General features: G+C 43.6%; 1 protein-coding gene and 1 long non-coding RNA gene across 18 annotated transcripts in view; one reads left to right on the top strand and one right to left on the bottom strand.

Moving 5' to 3' along the window:
• The window catches only part of TSPAN32 (tetraspanin 32), a 63768-nt gene that overhangs the window by 7473 nt on the left and 35960 nt on the right, over window positions 1-20335 (top strand). For 3 of the 17 annotated variants that reach the window (XM_039536511.1, XM_039536514.1, XM_039536509.1), the window contains 5 exons: window positions 866-928; window positions 1692-1793; window positions 5139-5253; window positions 10017-10114; window positions 20024-20098. In XM_039536511.1, the coding sequence (XP_039392445.1) occupies window positions 1728-1793; window positions 5139-5253; window positions 10017-10114; window positions 20024-20098 (354 nt within the window). In that variant the 5' untranslated portion in view covers window positions 866-928; window positions 1692-1727. Of the gene's footprint in view, window positions 1-865; window positions 929-1691; window positions 1835-1906; window positions 2066-5138; window positions 5254-7099; window positions 7679-10016; window positions 10115-16205; window positions 16343-20023; window positions 20099-20335 lie in introns of those variants that run through there. The other 14 variants (XM_039536517.1, XM_039536513.1, XM_039536518.1 and 11 more) reach the window with 11 other exon arrangements.
• Window positions 3276-11212, bottom strand: LOC120404285. Its single transcript, XR_005597911.1, has 3 exons — window positions 11080-11212; window positions 6311-6436; window positions 3276-3696 (listed from the first exon to the last, which is right to left on the bottom strand). It is a non-coding gene; the product is annotated as an uncharacterized LOC120404285 (long non-coding RNA).

The following is a 20335-nucleotide window of genomic DNA, read 5'->3' as shown; positions in this document are numbered from 1 at the left end:
TGCTGTGATAGGAATGTCTTCTGATATTGGGAGTGCCCATGTTTCCTCCAATTTATTTTCTTTCTCCAAAGATCACCTTCTCAAAAACAGTGGGGGTAAATTTAATTCAAATCTTGCAAGATTTCCTGGTTGCAAACCCACAAGAAAGCTTTCACTTTACTAAATACTGCTGCACTTGAGATGATGTAACATCACGTTGTTTTCCCGTGCAATCATTGTGCAATCTGTTTTCACTTTGATGTTCTTTCTCTTTGTATCATGTGGTTTCTATTCTTTCCCTATTTTGTTTCCTCCTCTCTGTCCCTTTCAGCCTTACCAACCAAAGTAGACATTGTGTTACCTGTAAAACTAATAAGTAGAAAAGGAAGACATTGATTTTTATATTTGTTACCTTCCCTTCTCTTCCATCAGTCTGGCCCTGAAACTAAGGATTGTGAGTGTCTGTTAATTAGAAAAGACCCTCTGCACATGAGTGAATTTCATTGTGAATGCTTTGATTCCATCCTCTTCTGGTGTCACACTGCATCTAGATTGTCCTTACGGCTCATTGTGATTTGCTTAGGGAAAATATAAACTTGGATTTACTGTTTGAAGAGCAGCACTACTCTGAGAGGTAACTCTGTGAAGATGGAAGTGTACAGGAGGGAGTCCATGTTTGTCTCTAATTTCCGTATTGAGTATGCTCTGTTTTCAGTTAGAAAGATGGTGTTTTATTTCTGCCAGCCCTGCAAACACAACTACAGGTCTGAGTTAACCTGGATTCTTTCCTTCTCCCATATCATCGGCAGCAATAAAGGTTCTGTAGTTGAAATTCTACCCTCAGACATACTTGGGTAATTCTGTTTTTTTCATATTTTGTTTCCAGTGACAACTCTTCAACATCCATTGCCTTCTGAGAGTTTGCACAGGTGCAACTGATTGGAATTTGGTAAACAGTTTTATAGACAATGCACAAAAAAGATCACTCTCTCATAGCTGCATATGAGTCTACAGCACTAATGGGAGTAAAAGAAAGTAGTCACTTGCATTACACACTAAGATAACCAGATATTACTCTATATACACAGACAACAGATCTTTTGCATGAGACGGTACCACTTTTACACAATCACTTCTCCGAATAGAATTGCTCTTAAATATTTTTCTCTCTCATCCAGAAATCTGGATATTAATAGGTTCTTGACTCAGAGAGGATTGTATTTTTGGGGTGAGGGAAGTAATATCTTGTTATCCAGGGCAGGCTGACATTTTTCATACAAAATGATTTTCAGCAATCAATGAATTTTTTTTTCAAAAACTCCAAAGCTTTTTGTGGAACTTTATTTATTTTTTCAAATTTTTTCTTTTCCTGGTGACTTCTTTTTATCAAAAACATTATAAAAATAGCTATTGAAAAAATTTAATTTACCAAAGCACTGAATGTCAGTAAAATGACAAATTTCAATCACCATTTTGATAAGTATTTCAACAAATTTGACTTTCTTTAAATTCTTTAAAATTATTTTTAAAAGATTCATTTCAAGCTCATATTCATACCTAATAATAAAACCATTATAAACACAGAGAGCCTTGGATGAAAAGTGCTGTTAATAATAATCCATTTTGGGAGAGGTGTGTCAGCTTGTAGTAGGACTACACTTCCCAAGATGCACTACTGCCAGCTTCTGCTTAGCCGAAGCACTGTTCTCCAGGGACTGACTGCCAGTACTGAGTGAGAAGAGGATAACATGGGACGGAGACACTGGGTCAGGACCACCAAATGCCAGCTGCTAGTGACCAGCCTCTGTGTCATGGTAACAACCAGAAGTGGGAACCTGTACAGAACTTGGGATAAGTAAACTGACCATCTTAAAAAGTCTTTCTTAAAAAGGAACTGTAAAAGTTGTTTCTCTCATTTCAATTTTAGAACAGAAAAAGTCTATGGTGAAAGAAGCAAACTGTATGAATTACTGCATCCTGAACTGTTATCGCTGTTCCCCAGCATTGCCTTCTGTCAGCGATAAGCTTTTGGTTTCTCAAGTGTCACTCTAATGCAACTATTTCACAATTCTGAACTAGCCTTTAAGTAAGAAATGTGTTGCTGTCATCAGACATGGTAGTTTTAAGATGAGGACAGGGATATCTTCTCATGCTTCTCTCTTTTAAAAAATTTTTTTTTATTGCACTTGGATGAACAATTTCTTGAGATGTGGGTGGTTTAAAATGTGTTGGATAAGCTAGAGCATCTTTGTAGTCAGACAGAAGCCTGTCTACTGAGACAGATATTGGATAGAATGTAACTGTTGGAATCTTCTGACTCTGTACAGCAAACCAGAAGTAATTCTATAGCTCTGGGTGAGTGGCTGGGGAGAAGCAAATGTGATGAAATCTAGTGAACTCTTCCAAGGAGTTCTGGGACAACTGCACTACGATTAGCTCCTCTATAAAAAGAGAGAGAGAGAGAGGAAAACAAGTGAATATTGAAGTGAAACAAGTTGGTTTCTATAGTTGGTTGAAAAGACTGTGGTGGGAAAAGCTTGGGAAAATTTTCATTGAAAAAAATGTAAATTCAAAACTTTGTTGACCAGCTCTAATTGCAATACATTGTTCTCCCTTCAGAGAAGGGCTGTCATTGTGCCTACGAAGTATGTGACTTATTCAAGGTAGAATCGCACTCAAACCTGTTGAAGGGGGATGTGCTTAGCTCAAGTTTAGTTTATTTGTATTCTTTACATATGGATATAGACAATAACACATATCAATAGTGAGGTCATGGGGATTTGTTTAGATTGGTATTTCTGCGGGAAATCTGAGCTGATTGAAGCTGGACCAACCCTTGTACTGTGTATGTATAACAGATTCTCAGTTTTAAACAGCCTAAAAGATCATAAGTGTTTTAAATTCTATTGTATTGAAATTGGGCAAAACTGTTACTGTATATGTGGCACTTCCTAGTGGCACCAAAGGTTGTGAGGCACCTCACTGCTACCTGCCCTAAGTGTGAATCAGTCTGTGTCTGCTGTAGTTCAACTCCTTGAAATCACCAGCTTCTATCAACCTAAGCACTGCCTTGCAGGCCTTGCTCTCTCTGTGCAAGTTAGTAATAAGTACATTTCAACCCCCAAGTCCTTGGAGTACTCCCGCAGTGTCCAGCCCGTAACCGGTGAACACTCACAGAAATACCAGGTTTGCTAGCCAAAGGGACAGTGTCCACACTAGCTTGTTCGATTCAGCTGAGGATCAACTCTTATGTAACATCACACCACTGAGATAGATTTATAGTGAAAACAGTCATTAATTTATTATCAAAGATTAAGATTTAAAAGATACGGAGTAAGGGTAATAATGGAAACAGAAATGGTTACATATTAAACAAAAGGTATAACACACTTCTTAGAGTCTAAACTTAACACACTAAACCCTTGTCTAAAGTTGTTTATCTCACCTAAAGCAATCTCTCAGCATCTCCAAGCAACGTGGCTGGGATCTCTCTTTCATGAATGCAAAGTGTACTGCCTTTTGCCTTCCCCTTATATTCCCCCCAAATCCATTGTTTCCTCCCCATAGTCAGGATAATCCTCTGTGGTTCACTTTAGTTTCTGGTGTCTTTTTGCAATGTTGTAGTAGCCATGTTGGTCCCAGAATATTAGACAAGGTGGGCTCTTATGGGACCAGCTACTGTTGTTTGTGTCTCCAAAACCTGTTTATCAGCTCTGCCTGGAACACAGATTTTAAAACATATTTTCAGTACTTATACACAACTCTTTATCACCTGTACAGACATCTCACACCGATTGAGGATCAGTACGACATAAGCTTTTATTAGAGACCTTACATTATATTCTTTATGGATATATACTAGAAAGCAGTGTGCTAAGTGTAATGAGTATGTCAGGACTGCTAAGAGTTGCTGTTAAAGAAGAGTGAACCCTTTGCCAGTTGGCATTGAGGGGTTCTTCGGGTCACAGCATATTTCATCTACCAAACTGTATCTCTTAGGCAAAATCTGTTGGTCATCGTCTGAAAAGGTAATAGGGTTACACTTAGAATAGTTAAGTGTCATGTTTAACACATACATGATTATTTCTGATTCTCCACTGTAGAGTTTGAGTTTCCAGGATGTCCCTTTGTGAGAAGAGGATTCTTCTCCTTGTGAATTTGGAAAATATTGCAGATTCTAAAGGTTTTGCATGCACGTAATGCAGTTGGTGAATCCTCCCAGAACAAAGTTCATTGAACCTGGAGAGGAGGCATTCTGAGGAAAGCCTGAATCTAGAGGACCCTGCCTCAGGAGATCAGGATGAACTCCTGTCTTGCCTCTTTCAGCTTTGCTAAGCTAGGGTTTTGTTTTATTTTAAATTTCCCCACTGTTGCTATGACTATTTCAGCTCTACTCTTGGTAGCAATGGTGGGAGCACTAGCCTAGGTCAGACAGCCAGCATCTAACAGGCTATGAGCAGGTTAGATAAAACAGTGGTTAAAACATTGGTGGTCACTCAGTGTCTTATCTACAGTAGCATTATCTTTGATGGAGCTGAAATGATAGCAACACTGGGAAATTTTAGAGGAAAAAGGCTAGTGCAGACAAAGCCTTAAAGCACAATGCAAGACTCATCTATTTACACTAGCTTTTCCTTAGCATTGATGACAATACACATAAGCTACTCTTCACTCCCCAGAAGACACTACAAATTGCTCAAGAGCAGGAGCAGAGAACGCAATCTGACCCAGAACCATTCTTGAAGCTAATAACATCCCCCTTGTGCACACGTGTCAGAATTAGGTATCTAAATACTACAGGAATTGGTGCAATGTAAATCCATTGAAAGAGATGTCTGTGAAAACACGATTCCTCTTTTTTTTCCCAATGATTACAATTTCCTCTGCTAGCAGAGTCCAATGGATAGAGTGAGTGGTTTCATATGCAGTAATTATACAGTACTGTCCAAAGAGTTTATTAAAGGGCCCAGGGGTTCCCTTCACGTGTGACTTTCAGGTATATACTGTAAACTAACTCTCTCGGGGAACAGGTTGTTTTTCTTTGGGCACGGATCGAAGTATCTGAGTATGCCTGATAGCATTTCATAAGATCTGCAGTAGTTGTTCTGTGAATCCTGCACTTGCTACTTTCCTTCCTCAGTAAAATCTCTGTTTTTCAGCTGCTGGGGCTGGCAGTCACCATACTGACCATTATCACCCGCTATGGGGCTCACTTCAGCATAATCAGTGGTGTCTCCTATGAGGCTAACCCCTATAGAATCTTCCACAACGTAGGTAAGTATTGCATTTTTTAGTCCAACTGAGATGTCCTGTGAGGGCCAATATCTTTGGAGCTATGTAAAATTAGGGTGCAATGAAAGGAAATTCAGAGACTTCACATGAAGTGGGATTCCAATTAGGTATGTAGTGTTGCCACTACAGAGGCAAGGTACCTCTTTTCCGTATGAGAAACACCTGCTTGGCCCTTTGGTGGGGGAACGCTGTTCATTGTGCTTCAGCACTGCTGAGTCCACTGTTGTCCCCCATGCTTCATCTACCACAGACAAAGCATGTAGGGTGATAACTATTCTATAAGTAGGCCCAAAGGTCTGGGCGGAGCTTCAGAAGAGCTCACAATGGAAGTGAGAGGCTGGGTAGGAAAGGAGCACATTATAAGACACAATCTATGGGGCCCTTTAAAAGTTTGGACATTTATATTTGTGTGGGATAGAAGGGAGACATAGGTGAACAGACAATAAGCAAGGCAAGAGGAAAAAGATGGAGGGGGTCAGGCCCTGAATTCAGCAAGGTATGTACCTAACTTTCAGCGCGTGGGTAGTTCCATTGAAGTGAATGGGGCTAGTAACATGCTGAACGTTACATACGCGTTTAAGCACCTTGCTGAATCAGGACCTTGGGGAACAAACAGGGCAAAAAAATACAGACAAAGAATTGGGGGAACAGAGAGGAGGATTAAGAGGACAGACTGGGAAGAGTTCAAGGGAAAAAAGTGTAGTGATACATGAATGTTCATTGATGCTTTGGTTAATTGGCCTACCTGTGGATAAATTGAAAAAAATACTTAGGGCTGCATTCTGATCTCATTTACCACGGGGTGAATCCAAAGTACTGTACCTGTAATCATGTCAGTGGAGCTAGTCCAGTTTTACATCTGTTTTAATGAGAGCAGAATTTGGCTCATAAACCAACCATGATTCAATTTCAGGTGGCAGCCAGCTGTGCCCTCACTCTTTCTATTTACATCCCATGAAGAGAGTAGGCATAAACTACTGCAAATGGTCTCACAGAATGGGGGTCAACAAAAATATGGAAAAGCTCAGTGTCTCCTTACCTGCAACCTTAGCTGAATTTACACTGGCACGATTGGAACGGTGTGATTATCATGTAAAAACAGTCCCAGCCACGCAGCCCCAGCCTGGAACCAGGTCTTCATTCCATTTACAGCATGTGATGACTTCTTAAAGGAGGAAAGGAGAGGGAGGCAAAGAGGAAAATCAGAGAAGAAACTACAACAGAAAAGTGGAGGAAAGGAGGCAGAATATAGAAACGATATAGAAACGTGAGAGAGAGAGAAATGCAACCCCCCCCCCAAAAAACAAAACCCCTCTCTTCCTGGAACAGCAACTATTGTCTGTCACAAGCTGGAGTTGCTGCCTGTGACCAGCTTTATGTCAGACATTGATAGGTGAAAGGGTCATAGGGAAGGATCAATGCACCTAAGCTAGCAAAAAGAAAAACTTAAACAAATTAAATGGGAAAAAGACAGTAAGAAAGACCGGAGTGTGGAGGTAAGAACACCCTGGGCATTAAAATGCTCCAGATTGCCTCTGTTTTTTGTTCTGGGGATAGATATCAGGATTTTCTTATTCAACAATATTTGAGGTTCATCTTTTTTTTTTTTTTAAATTTGATTTTTGGGTCCCTCCATTTTATTATGGCTACTGGGCTGGCAAGATAAATTGAAAAAAATACTTAGGGCTGCATTCTGATCTCATTTACCACGGAGTGAATCCAAAGTACTGTACCTGTAATCATGTCAGTGGAGCTAGTCCAGTTTTACATCTGTTTTAATGAGAGCAGAATTTGGCTCATAAACCAACCATGATTCAATTTCAGGTGGCAGCCAGCTGTGCCCTCACTCTTTCTATTTACATCCCATGAAGAGAGTAGGCATAAACTACTGCAAATGGTCTCACAGAATGGGGGTCAACAAAAATATGGAAGAGCTCAGTGTCTCCTTACCTGCAACCTTAGCTGAATTTACACTGGCACGATTGGAACGGTGTGATTATCATGTAAAAACAGTCCCAGCCACGCAGCCCCAGCCTGGAACCAGGTTTTCATTCCATTTACAGCATGTGATGACTTCTTAAAGGAGGAAAGGAGAGGGAGGCAAAGAGGAAAATCAGAGAAGAAACTACAACAGAAAAGTGGAGGAAAGGAGGCAGAATATAGAAACGATATAGAAACGTGAGAGAGAGAGAAATGCAACCCCCCCCCCAAAAAACAAAACCCCTCTCTTCCTGGAACAGCAACTATTGTCTGTCACAAGCTGGAGTTGCTGCTTGTGACCAGCTTTATGTCAGACATTGATAGGTGAAAGGGTCATAGGGAAGGATCAATGCACCTAAGCTAGCAAAAAGAAAAACTTAAACAAATTAAATGGGAAAAAGACAGTAAGAAAGACCGGAGTGTGGAGGTAAGAACACCCTGGGCATTAAAATGCTCCAGATTGCCTCTGTTTTTTGTTCTGGGGATAGATATCAGGATTTTCTTATTCAACAATATTTGAGGTTCATCTTTTTTTTTTTTTTAATTTGATTTTTGGTTCCCTCCATTTTATTATGGCTACTGGGCTGGCACCTATCTTTATCACTCTCCCAGGGTTTTAACTTTTGGGCTTAAGCAAGTCAAACCCTCTTGTGTATTCTTGCTTCCAGGCTCCAGTTAAATATTATAATTGGTGGGTCTAAAGCCCCATTCACTTCCAGACTTAGGCCTGGTCTACACTGGGGGGGTGGGGGGGCGGCGGAGGGAGGAATTGATCTAAGTTATGCAACTTCAGCTACATGAATAACGAAGCCGAAGTCGACATACTTAGATCTACTCACCGTGGTGTTTTCACCGCGGTGAGTCGTCTGCTGACGCTCTCCCATCGACTCTGCCTGCACCTCTTGCGGCGGTCGAATACAGGAGTCGATGGGAGAGCGCTTGGGGGGTCGATTTATCGCGTCTAGTCTAGACACGATAAATCAACCCCTGCTGGATCAATCGCTTCCCACCGATCCATTGGGTAGTATAGACACACCCTTAGAGTACTAGTGTGGTGCATTATTAGACGTGAGCTCTGGGTTGAAGAGCTTTCAGCATCAGTGCTTTCCCTGAACTCTCCCATTGGGTATCAGCTAGAACTCTGCTCTGACCAGGAAATAGAAGGCGACTGTTGCACAAGATTAGCAATGCATAAGCCCTGATAGTGGGTACTGGAACTCATGCTCCTGTTCAGTACCCTGTGATTAAGTAGGATCTTTATCTGAACGTAGAGACAATTGTAAAGGGAACTTGTGATCTTCTGGCGAAAATAACAAGGTGGCCTGGCATGTTTCCAGGGCATGTGGTTCTGCTGGAACTATGGGAGCAAAGGGTCGGGGGGACACTGCACAAAGGTTTATAAACGTCGTGTGGTGGGACAAGTAAGCCATATAAAGATGAACACTGAATAAGTTTAAAGTCTGTGGCATTCTCCTGCAACCCAATCCCTTTGTATCTTGTCCATTTTTAGAGCCTGATCTAGCAATGCACTTAAGCATGTGCTTAGCTTCACACACAAAAATAGTCACATTGAAGTCAATGGAATGACTCGTGCATAACATTAAGCATATAGGCAAGTGTTTGTGGGACCAGGGCCTTAGATTGTAAGGTCTTTGGGGCAGAGACTGCCCCTTATTTTGTGTCTGTACTGTACCCTGCAGAGCAAGGGTCTTCCATGATCTATATTAGAGCCACATCCAATATGAGCATGCAGACTCCTTCATATTTTAACTCTGATTATTCTTCACTGCACACACAGGGCTTATCTATACAAACACTTAGTTCATGGCAAACTGGGGTATAAATCTACCCCATACTAATCTGCTGCACACTAAGTGTCTGTGTGGACCCTGTTGCTGTGCTCTAAAAGTTTCCTACTGCACTATGATCTATCCCATTTCAAAGCTTTTAGTGCACAGCATAAGAATGGCCATACTGAGTCAGGACAAAGATCCATCTAGCCTAGTATCCTGTCTTCTGACAGTGGCCAATGCCAGGCTAGTGCTGGGTAGATTTACACCCCAGCTTGCCACAAACTAAGTATTCATACAGACAAGCCCAGAGGGAGGGCATTTTCCTGGTTTTTCTTGTCATTTTAGTACTATAAACTTTTAATAAAGAGATTAACTCAATTTACCAAGATTACTTCCATTACCCAAGATGGTTAGGGATGCAACCCCATGCTCTGGGTGTCCCTAGCCTCTGACTTCCAGAAGCTGGGAGTGGACAACGGGATGGATCACTCGATTATCTGTTCTGTTCATTCCCTCTGAAGTACCTGGAATTGGTCACTGTTGGAAGACAGGATACTGGACTAGATGGACCATTGGTCTGACCCAATATGGCCGTTCTTCTATACACCCTTTAACACAGTCCTTTCTTTTTAAGGTCAGCAGAGCAGAATGTCTTCAGTTTCTACATCTTAAATCTCTGTCCTGACACAAAATTATGCCACCCCCCTTAAGATTTCAGCAGGTTTGTGCTTTTGCTGTGAGAGGGGACTGGCACTACCTGCCAAGATTTTTAGCTCTGTGATGTTCTCAGACTTCCCAGCCTAATGGCTTGAGGAGCAAAAATCCAGAAGTTCCTCATGAAAGGCAATCTCTTCCGGGAGCTTTAGTTTATAGAGCTTGCTTATCAAAGGGGGCCCAACCCTGCTTAAGGGGAAAGAAAGGCAGCTAGGGCTTTATGTCTTTTTAAAACTCCAATGTGTGCCTTTCCTCCAGCGTTCTACAGCGGGATATGTCTGAGCATGATACTGGTCCTTGCAGCCCTGCTGAGTACTGTTGCCACAGTGAGAGAATCAGTGTGCCTCATGGCAATGGTAAGTGTTTGGTTAGAGGGGCATGGGTGGGCAGGGAACAGCTTTTCCAAATTGGGTGATGATACCATGATGTGGAGATACAGGGAAGAGGCATTGTCTGTATCCAGCTTGCTCTCCACAGTTGGCTTATCGACAGTTCAATGTGGTATTTGTAGTGTTGATTAGTTGTTTTGCCTTGTGCCCCAGAACACACATCATGCACACAGTGGGGTAGAGGTTGCCTGCTGCTTTTCAAGGCATGGCTGTGCCTAACCTCTCAAAGTGATTCCAGGTGATGATTTTATCCATATGTGACCTGATTTTTCAAGGTGCTTTTTATATATGCCTCTGATTGGGGTCAAGGGGAGGTGCTTATCTGCCAAGATGATGACAAATATTTTTGGTTTACTTTTGTAATGCCAACATTCTTCTGTAGGGTGTCCTTACTGAAGCATTTCTTTGTTTTTTTCTGATACTTGGATCTGATTTTGAAGTCCCATGTTCTGCCCTGTGATAGCAATCTTGACTCCCATTTAATGAAGTGTTTTGTAAAAGTATATATTCATGATTGTGAGCTTAGAATATTTGGTGGCACCAACCCAGTTTTGACTGCATTACCAGTTTTAGCATGCTATAGAGGCTAGCTTTCTACCTAACTCATACTTTTAAGGAAAACTAATTGGAGTTCATCAGCTGGTATATGCATGAAATGGATATTTTCTCCTCAAAATGTGTCAACCACATAGTCATATCATTTGGGGCATTCCTGCCAACCTCCTCTAGCAAAACAACCCCCATCAGGCGACACATCTGAGCCATCTGCTTTGCTTCATTTGGGATTCCCAGTGCATCCACTGTCTGCCTTTCATCTTTCAGGCACTAAGCTCTTCAAGGCATTCATCTTGTGTCTTGTAAAGCACCAAGCATATTAACAAATAACACTTCTGCACAAGGAGAAGGGAGGGAGACGAGAAGGCAGTTTTTACCCTGGTGATGGAGGCTGTGTGCGTTTCAGCAGCAGATTCTTAGACCCTCCCTTGTTGTTTGTTTTAAGCCTCACACATGGAGTTGCCTTGGCATCAGACAGTCCTGCAGTGCTGGAGGCAAGAGCGGGGTGTGTGCATCTAGGACGGGGGAGAGGAAAGCAGTGGAATAAGTGCCTAGTAGAGTACAGGGGCAGGGGGATGTGCTTTTACTGATGTAGTAATATAGCCTGTGAACTCAAGGGAAGCCTGAATGTGAACTGCAAAGGCTGGGAGTCACCAGTAAACTGGAGTCATTGTGTGTGTGCATGTGTGTGTCTGCTGCTATAAGCCCTGCAGTGTGGGTGGAGTCCTTTGCGCTACCCGTTCTCTCCCTGGAAGACAGAACAGCCCAGGGTCAGGGTGCCTCTTTTTACCTAGATCCATTGTGAGTATGTCTGGGGCAGAGGAGGGGGGAGAGGTAAAGTCTAAGCTTCTTGTTGACCCAAACAAGAAACCAGAAATGCGTCATTCTAAGGAAGAAAAACTCCAGCAGTCCTACAGGTTTCCTTCGAACTGAACAAACTATGTACTAATCCTCTCTTCCCTGCTGCACCACTAGAGGGTGTCAAGTTCTTAAAATAAGAGAGAAGCTGCCTGCAGTCTTGTTATGAGCTGCAGTATTTTCATACACATTCTCACCACCATTTTGTCTGTCTTTCTCTCTAGTTGTCCCCCATAGTTCTAGTAGGAAGAACATTATCAGACAGGTCAGGTCAGATTATACTGCCACCCTTCTCACCAGCCTCTTACGCAGCCACTGCTCTGCAAACCAGTTTACTGCTGTTCATTCTGTGGGTGAACTTAAACTTGTCCTGTGTTTTAATTGTCAAAGTCTGAGTCCAGAGCCAGCATGTCTGCTGAATGACAGAAGGGAGGGGAATGTCATGTTCAATCAACTTCTTCAGATTTCATACATGAGTTACGTTATTTGTTATTTTTATGATGTTTGTACCCAGACAAGGGTTAGGACCCTAATGTACAATCTAATAACACGGTCTCTGCCCCAGAAAGCTCACAATCTAGGATTTAGACAGTAAGCAGCAACCAATAGAAGCAAGCACAGTAGGGAAGATGAGGGAACAATAGCAACAGGTATGAGTGCATGAATTAGAAATCACAATAGTTTTTTTATACAAAGAGGGTTACCAGCCTAGCCAATGCCAAACTCTCCGAAGATGAGCTGTGAGTCCTGCTAAATCTGCAAGAGCTTGGGAGCTCATTACTAGCAGCTAAGCCTTGAGGTCCTCTTGCTGAAGAAAGCCTCGATGACAGTAGCCAGCAGAAGAGTTTTCAGAAAAAGGTGCAAGAAATCCCTTAATAGTCAACCGTGGAATTATCTGTCCAAAGAGGAAATCCCTTGCTAATCCCCACAAATTTTAGCTAGCTAACACGCTCCAGGATTTGTGTCCCTTATACATTTTTATTCTATGTGTATAATGTAGCAGGGGATGTTGTTGCTGTTCATATAAATGTCCTATCCTGGTTTGAATGTTGCTCAACTGTTGGCCTTTATATCTTGTGGCAATGAGTCCCACAGGTTAATTCTGTGTGTGTGTTTATCCATGCAAGTGCTTTTTGGTAACTAATCCTCACAATACCTCTATTGATCCCAAATGTACCAGTAGGCAATTAAAGCAAATAGATTACACAATTTACCTGTATCAGTAGAGGAGTTGTAAGGAGTAGGATTAGGACTCAGGAGACTTTGGCTCCCAGATCTGATCTCAGAGCACTACAGTATGTGCCTATGTTACAATGTGTTTCACAGAGAAAGTCTAAAGTCCCTTTTCTGTAGCTTTTTTGTTTATTGATGTACTGGACTTTTCTTCTTCGTTAATTATTGATGTAAAGAAGGCTCTCTGTATAAAATGGATCTTGTTAAGAGGATTTAATTATGTAATCAAACAGATAGAGGAGGAAGGTATAGTATTGGAGTTCTTATATCTGTGAAAGCCAAAGAAAAGTGATAGGGACCTCTCTATACATGCCCATTGTAGATAAACTGCTTTGATAGACTACCAACATGTGGTCCATTAGATAGCATGCTGGACTGAGAGCCCAGAGTTCTGTTCCTGTCTCTGATACTGTGTGACCTGTGAGAAAGTCACTTTACCTACCTATGCTTCAGTTCCCCTCCTGCGCATTGGCTGTCATTTCTATTTAAGTTGTAAAACCTCTACAGAATGGGTGGGTACAGTGCTTAGCATGATGGGGGCCCCAGTATTGGTTGTGGGGCCTCTTGGGGTATGTCTACACTGCCATAAAACACCTGTGGCTGACCTGTGTCAGCTGACTCAGGCTTGCAGAGGATGGGCTTTGGGGCTACAAAACTGCAGTGTAGATGTTTGGGCTCTGGGACCCTGAGACGGGGGAGGGCTCCAGAGACTGGGCTCCAGCTCTAGCCTAAACATCTACACTGTAGTTTCATAGCCCCACAGCCCCAGCCTGAATTCAGCCAACATGTGTCAGTTGCAGGTGTTTTACTGTAGTGTAGACACACCCTAAGTTGAGGTATAATACAAATAATGATACAGGGCTTGCAGTAGTGTGGCTTATCCTGGTTTGAAACCAAGGTAAGTCACATTGAAGGGAAGCCTCATTTTATACGGGTGCAGCACATCTATACCAGGGGTTTCCCTGTTGTATTTACACTACAAATATCCCCAGTGTAGACAGGCCCTAGTATGATACCCACTGACATTTACAAATAGCGTGAGTGAACCCTACAGCACAGGGTGGTGGTCAGATCTTCAACTAGAAGCTGCATATGTAATTAGGTTAATATCCAGAGACTGCTGTGATACCAGGGAACTGGAAATGGTGGTCTGAGGTACTGCATTAGTGTCCAAAAATCATCTTAGACTGAGGGGCTGGTGAGAGTTTTATGGTCTGTCTCCTCAACTGTGAGGGATAAGAACTGGTACGGTATCCTTGGCAAAGCTTGAATCATTGCTTTCCAATGGCACACTGTATATCACTGAATCTAAATGTCCTATCATTCTGTTAGTGTTTGAAGCCATGTCAAAATTGAAATGGAGGAGGAAAGGAAATAGCAGTCTCTCTAGAACGGCTAGTAGAAAGTAAAAATCTCCGACTCTAGCAGTTCTTGAGATACTGGATATTGAAGTTTTGTCAGAAGTGCAGAGGAAGGGAGAGAAAAATAGAGAAAGAAAGTGATATGTAATCAGAACAGTGCATCTTGAAAATCCAATAACTGAACGTTCTAGGGCTAGAAACACTGCTAGACCAGAACAGAATGTTTTCAGGACCAGTAAACTATTCCAAAGACTGGTTCCAGCCCAGTGATCAAGAAGAAAAATCCTCAGTCCTTGTCTGATCCAGCTCAGCTTTTCAGTGTAGTTCAGAGTGACGTACCACTATGGCAGGCATTTAGCATAAGCTGTTTGCTTTACTGGTCCCAGATGTATAATTGTAGGCAAGTGTGTTAGGGATTCATAATAGTACAGCAGTGCACTTCGATGCCTTGCTTTAGCAGTCATCTGCTTCCTAGACTGAGCCTGTACTTGCATCAATTATACACTAATCTACCTGGACTGATTTAAAGCTGCAGTACCCCCCTGAAGAAACTGACACAGGTAGAGCCAGCACTACACAGAATTCTTGCTGCGTTCAGTCAGAGAGCACTAAACTGATTTCTCATGCAGACAGACTCATCGGCTTCTTAGTAGATATAGAGAAAGACAAAAACCAGAATACTGCTTCCTGTCAACGGAAAACTGGGGGAGTAATATTTTTTCTTTTGTACAGATTAAACAAGTGATGAAATAAAAGTCCAGTTAATGTAACTGTACGGTAAATATATTGACTGTGGTCAGGGCCGGCTCTAGGTTTTTTGCCGCCTCAAGCAAAAAAAAATTTTTGGCTGCCCCCCATCCCAGCCCTGGGCTCTCACCCACATCCCCTGCTGCCCCAGCGCTGGGCTCCCCACCCCACCTGCACCCCCTACCGTCCCAGCGCTGGACTCCCCCCTACCAGTGTTGACTCCATCCACTCCCCCCTCACCTCCAGCTGGTCCGGTGCTGGCAGGGTCGGGGTAAGCAGCAGGGCTTCCGGGCCATGCCTCAGCCCAGGGTCCCTCCAGCCAGGGCTCCCACCTCCAGGACCAGCCAGGACCTGGGAGGGCAGAGCCAGGGGACCACCCTGACAGGAGGCTGAGGAGCTGGGGCAGGGTAGCCCCAGAGGGAGTGGAGCCCTGGAGAGCGGGACGTGGGCCCCACATGGCAGCACCCCGCCCTCTATGACCCCGCTGCTGCTGCTTCTGGCCACCCTGCCGCAGTGCCGCAGTCCCTGGGCACCTCGGGCCGCTTTGCCCAGCCCCGGCTGTGGCCCTGGGGGGCAGTCGCCCTGCAGCACCTGCAGGCGGTGCTGTGTGCCCCGCGGGGCGGCCCCAGCCTGAGTGTCCCCTGCTCGGACCCTGCCCGGCCCAGCCACAAGGTGCGGGAGCTGCTCCCACATGGCGCAAACCGCAGCAGCCCCAGGGCACAACGTGCTGCTGCTGCCATGGCCGGCTCTAGGCTTTTGCCGCCCAAAACAAAACAAAACAAAAGATGTCCAGAATGCTGCCCCTGAAAATGTGCCGCCCCAAGCACGTGCTTGGTTTGCTGGTGCCTAGAGCCGGCCCTGACTGTGGTCAAGGAGTGTTCAAGCACAGCTCAGGAGGAAGAGTGCAAGGATAGTTTGAAGTCAGCCTAACCACTTCCCTGATCCTGAGCCACTGTGTTGGGCCCAGTCACCTGACATAAGAGCAGCCTTCATATCTAATTTACTTTAGCTTCCCATATCTCCAAGGGGCTGTTACAGCACTTGGGGATTGCTAGGGCATAGGGCAGCCCCTATTCTGGCTGCAGGAGTGGGTTGTAGGAGCTGTTGAACAGTCTCTGCCATCAGAGGATTCTTCTTAATCCAAAGTGACCCTCCCGTGGCTGGTTCTGCCAGTTCTGCTGGTGTTTTGCATTAGCTGAGTGGTGCAAAGCAGCCCCGCCACAGCTGAGGATAGGGCCATTAATTGTATGGAGCATAAGATCTGAGTTTGACTGCACTGAATAAGAAGGGAAGCTGAAGTCTAGCAAGGTTTTTATTTGAAGGGCGAACGTGAGAAAGGTAGATAAAAAGATAGGCCAGTCAGGGGATGGGAAGACATTTCTATGGATCCTGCCAAGTCTACAGAAGACAAATTGTTCCTTGCAGCAAGAATGAAAACAAGGTAATTCATAAAGGAGTAATTGATTATTAGCTCAGTGACAGCATTTGATGGGGCTGAATGTGCTACATCTCATAAAAGAAAATGTACTGCATCATCTTGCAACACGCTCATAGCAGTCTTAGAATCGGGAAGGGGGGTGTTACGAAGAGGCAACCTTGGCTGTTTGTATTTAAATATAACTACTTGTTTTTTAAGAATATCTTCTAATATAATTATAAACCCTCTGGCTAGGAAATGAACAAGCAGCCTGTAACTCATTTATGAGTACTTCTAGGAGTCATATAATTATATATCATAGAATGGATGGAGGGAGATCTCCCAACAGGGTGCAAATTTCAGTACTGGCAACAGACTACATAAAATAAATACTGGTAGAGCAGATATTGACAGGCAAAGGAGTGGGCAGACATGGTGGGAGATGTGGAGAAGGGTCTTAAACTACATAATAATCTGATACATTTGAAAGACTTCTATGAGGAGTAGAATTGGTTACGGGGTTGGGGGAGAATGATTTTGTGCCACGTTTTGAAATTCTTTCTATTTGGTAGCATTCAAAATTAACCAGTTTTGGTGGGGGAGGGGAGGTTATGAATTTTTTTCCAGTATCTTTATTTAAATTTTTCATGAAACCTTTTTCATAATCATGGGGGGGGTTCATTTTCTAAGAACAATATTTTCATATTGGCATTGAGTAAAAATTTGAGTTAAAATACCTTGGAAAATGTCATCAAAAACAGGTAGCTTCAATAATGCTGATAATCTTTCATGAGAAGTGTTGGTGTTTTTTAAACATCCTTTTTTCATTGTGGGGAAAAAAATGAAAAATTTGACTAGTGAGTAGTAATTGGAACAGGTCTTGGAACAGCATGGTACGCTTCACTTCTCCTCTAGATTTCGTTCCTTACTCCAGTTCTCTTGTGCCTTCAAGGGTTAAAATTTCACCACTATATGGTCAGTTTTATTGCTATGATCCAGTTGTGGGGAGTTTAAAAGCAGCCGAGAGTCCTGTGGGGAGTGGTGGAGAATTGTCCCTTCAGAAAGGAGAGCATAGAGGGCAGTGTTATCTTTGGCTTTGTCTCAGAACCCATGACATCACTCCTCCTGGGCTCTACCCAGAGATTCTGCACATTGTTGCAGTTCCTTGCAGCAGCTGTCAAACAGCAAAACAGTTCAGTCACTGCTGGGAATCGCAGCTGTGTTTCCACTAGCAAAGGGACACACGTGGGTCACGCTTCTGGCGCAGGTTCTCTTAGCTCCTCTGTTAAAGCCTACAAAGAAATCAAGAACTAGTGGTGGCTAGTCCATAGGGAAGTTTAACTGCTATAGCTCAGCCCCAAGCTATCACATTGTATAGCTCTTTGTATTGACACATGGCAGCATTTCTATCTACTTGCCTTATAGTTTTAGGCTTTGGAAGTGTGGCATGTTATAATATTTCAGCTGCTTATTGGACACTCAAGGAAGCAGCAAAGAATCCTGTGGCACCTTATAGACTAACAGAAGTTTTGCAGCATGAGCTTTCGTGGGTCAATACCCACTTCTTCGGATGCAAGCAGTGGGCAAGCCCCAGACCCCACTCCCTGATGGGAGCTTGAGGGCCAAATTAAAATGTCTGTAGGGCCGGATGTGGCCTCTGGGCTGTAGTTTGCCCACCCCTGCTTTAAACCATGATTTGAGGATGTCTTCTTCTTGCATCCGAAGAAGTGGGTATTCACCCACGAAAGCTCATGCTGCAAAACTTCTGTTAGTCTATAAGGTGCCACAGGATTCTTTGCTGCTTCTACAGAACCAGACTAACACGGCTACCCCTCTAATTATTGGACACTGTGTGACCTCATGGTGTCAGATAGTTGCCCTGGAAAGCCTGAAATATTTTCAGTAACAGTGTGCATTTTCAACCTTTTCTCAGAGATTCATAAACTCCAAGGTCAGAAGGGACCATCGTGATCATGTCTAGTCTGACCTCCTGCACATTGCAGGCCACAAAAATCTCACCCACCCACTCTTGTAATAGACCCATAACCCCTGGCTGAGTTACTGACATCCTCAAATCATGGTTTAAAGCAGGGGTGGGCAAACTACAGCCCAGAGGCCACATCCGGCCCTACAGACATTTTAATTTGGCCCTCAAGCTCCCATCAGGGAGTGGGGTCTGGGGCTTGCCCCGCTCTGGCGCTCCAGCTGGGGAGCGGGGTCAGGGTTTGTCCTGCTCCGCGTGGCTCCCAGAAGCAGCGGCATGTCCCCCTTCCAGCTCCTATGCATAGGGGCAGCCAGAGGGCTCTGCATGCTGCCTCCGTCACAAGCGCTGCCCCCGCAGCTCCCATTGGCCAGAAACCACGGCCAATGGGAGCTGCAGGGGCGGCACTTGCAGACGGGGCAGAGTACAGAGCCACCTCACCACATCTCCGCGTGGGAGCCAGAGGGGGGACATGCCGCTGCTTCTGGGAGCTGCTTGAGGTAAGCTCAACCCGGAGCCTGCACCCCTCACCTCCTCCCTGCCCCTGCCCTGACCCCCTTCCTGCCCTCTGAACACCTCGGTCCCAGCTCGGAGTACCCTCCCGCATCCTGAAGTCCTCATTTCTGGGCCCCACCCCAGAGCCTGCACCCCCAGCCGAAGCCCTCACCACCCAATTTTGTGAGCATTCATGGCCCACCATACAATTTCCATACTTTTATAACATGTCAATTAAAACATCCATTTAATGAAGCCATAGAAAAATTTCCAAAAAAGAGTAGAAACATTTAAAATGTTGACAATTTTTCACAAAATGTTAGTTTTCAATAAAATTCTGGATTCAACTTCAGGATCCATTGGCCTTTAAACATTTTACTGTCACGTTTCTTTTCGGTAAGCAGAATCTACTGGTCTCATTCTCATGAGAGGCATCCCACGTTTCACTCAATCTCCAGATAAAGTGTTTGTTTTGTTTTCTTGCACTAAAGAAATGGCTTTTCTAACAGCCAGCGCTGTAAACTTCATCAAGAATAGGAAAGTCAGCCTTTCATTCTTCTTCATCATTATCACTAGCCATACTATTCAAAGTCAGTTTCTGACCTTGATTACACCTGTGCAGTCCTACACCTGCACAACCCCCACTGGAGTAAAAATCAGCTTGGCTTTGCAGTTGGAACTTAGTTAACAACTCTGAAGCACAAACCAGAGTAGAATCCAGCTCACTCTTTCATAACTGTTGGCTCTGCGGTGTTATTGAGGAAAAAAATTGGTAATATTTTTCTCTCTCTACTGAGCGGACAGGCTCTGAACACACACAGGCAGTTTGGATCTCTTGAGTAGGAAGGTGCAGTTTTTCACATAGTCTTACTTCAGAATAGAACCACATTTTAAATCTAATTTCTTTATTTCACATTTTTCTTGGTAGAACCTGAAGCAATAGGTTAGCAACTCTATAGAACACAACATGCTCTTTGGCTGAACATCCTTAAAAGGTCACTTTGTAGTTATGGTCCCTTCCAGGGAATTTTAAAACTATTGTGAAGCTGGCTTCCTTGAAGTGATTGAGATTTTGAAGGTTGTTTAAAAGAAGTTAACTTTTAACTGTGACTTGCATTAAACCTGCCAAAGCCACTATAGTTAACTTATTCTCCTACTGTGTTTTCACATAAATATTTTCAGTCCGTAAGAGGAAATGCTGCAAGTAAGTGCTTTCTCTTTATCCTCAGGGATTCTTCTGTTTTGCCATTGTTTTCTGTGCACTGATACAGGCTGCATTCTGGAGATACACCAACAACAGTGAGGTAAGTGTTTCTTACTAAGAAATACCAAGAACCAGTCACCAGATGGTGATCCTACAGTGACTGCTACCAAAAAAAGAAACACCTGTGGGGGGGAGAGGAGAGATTTTGTTTCAAATAATTTCTTAAAAGAACATAGAAGGACATAAACATTTTGCCAGAATGTTTTCTCCTTTCAAAAGCCATCTTTTGTATCTCAGACTTTTCAATTTCAGCCAGTTCTACTTCCCACTAATGTCA

Source organism: Mauremys reevesii, linkage group 4, assembly GCF_016161935.1.
Source record: "Mauremys reevesii isolate NIE-2019 linkage group 4, ASM1616193v1, whole genome shotgun sequence".
Taxonomy (NCBI): domain Eukaryota; kingdom Metazoa; phylum Chordata; order Testudines; family Geoemydidae; genus Mauremys; species Mauremys reevesii.
This window is presented reverse-complemented; position numbering and strand designations above follow the sequence as displayed.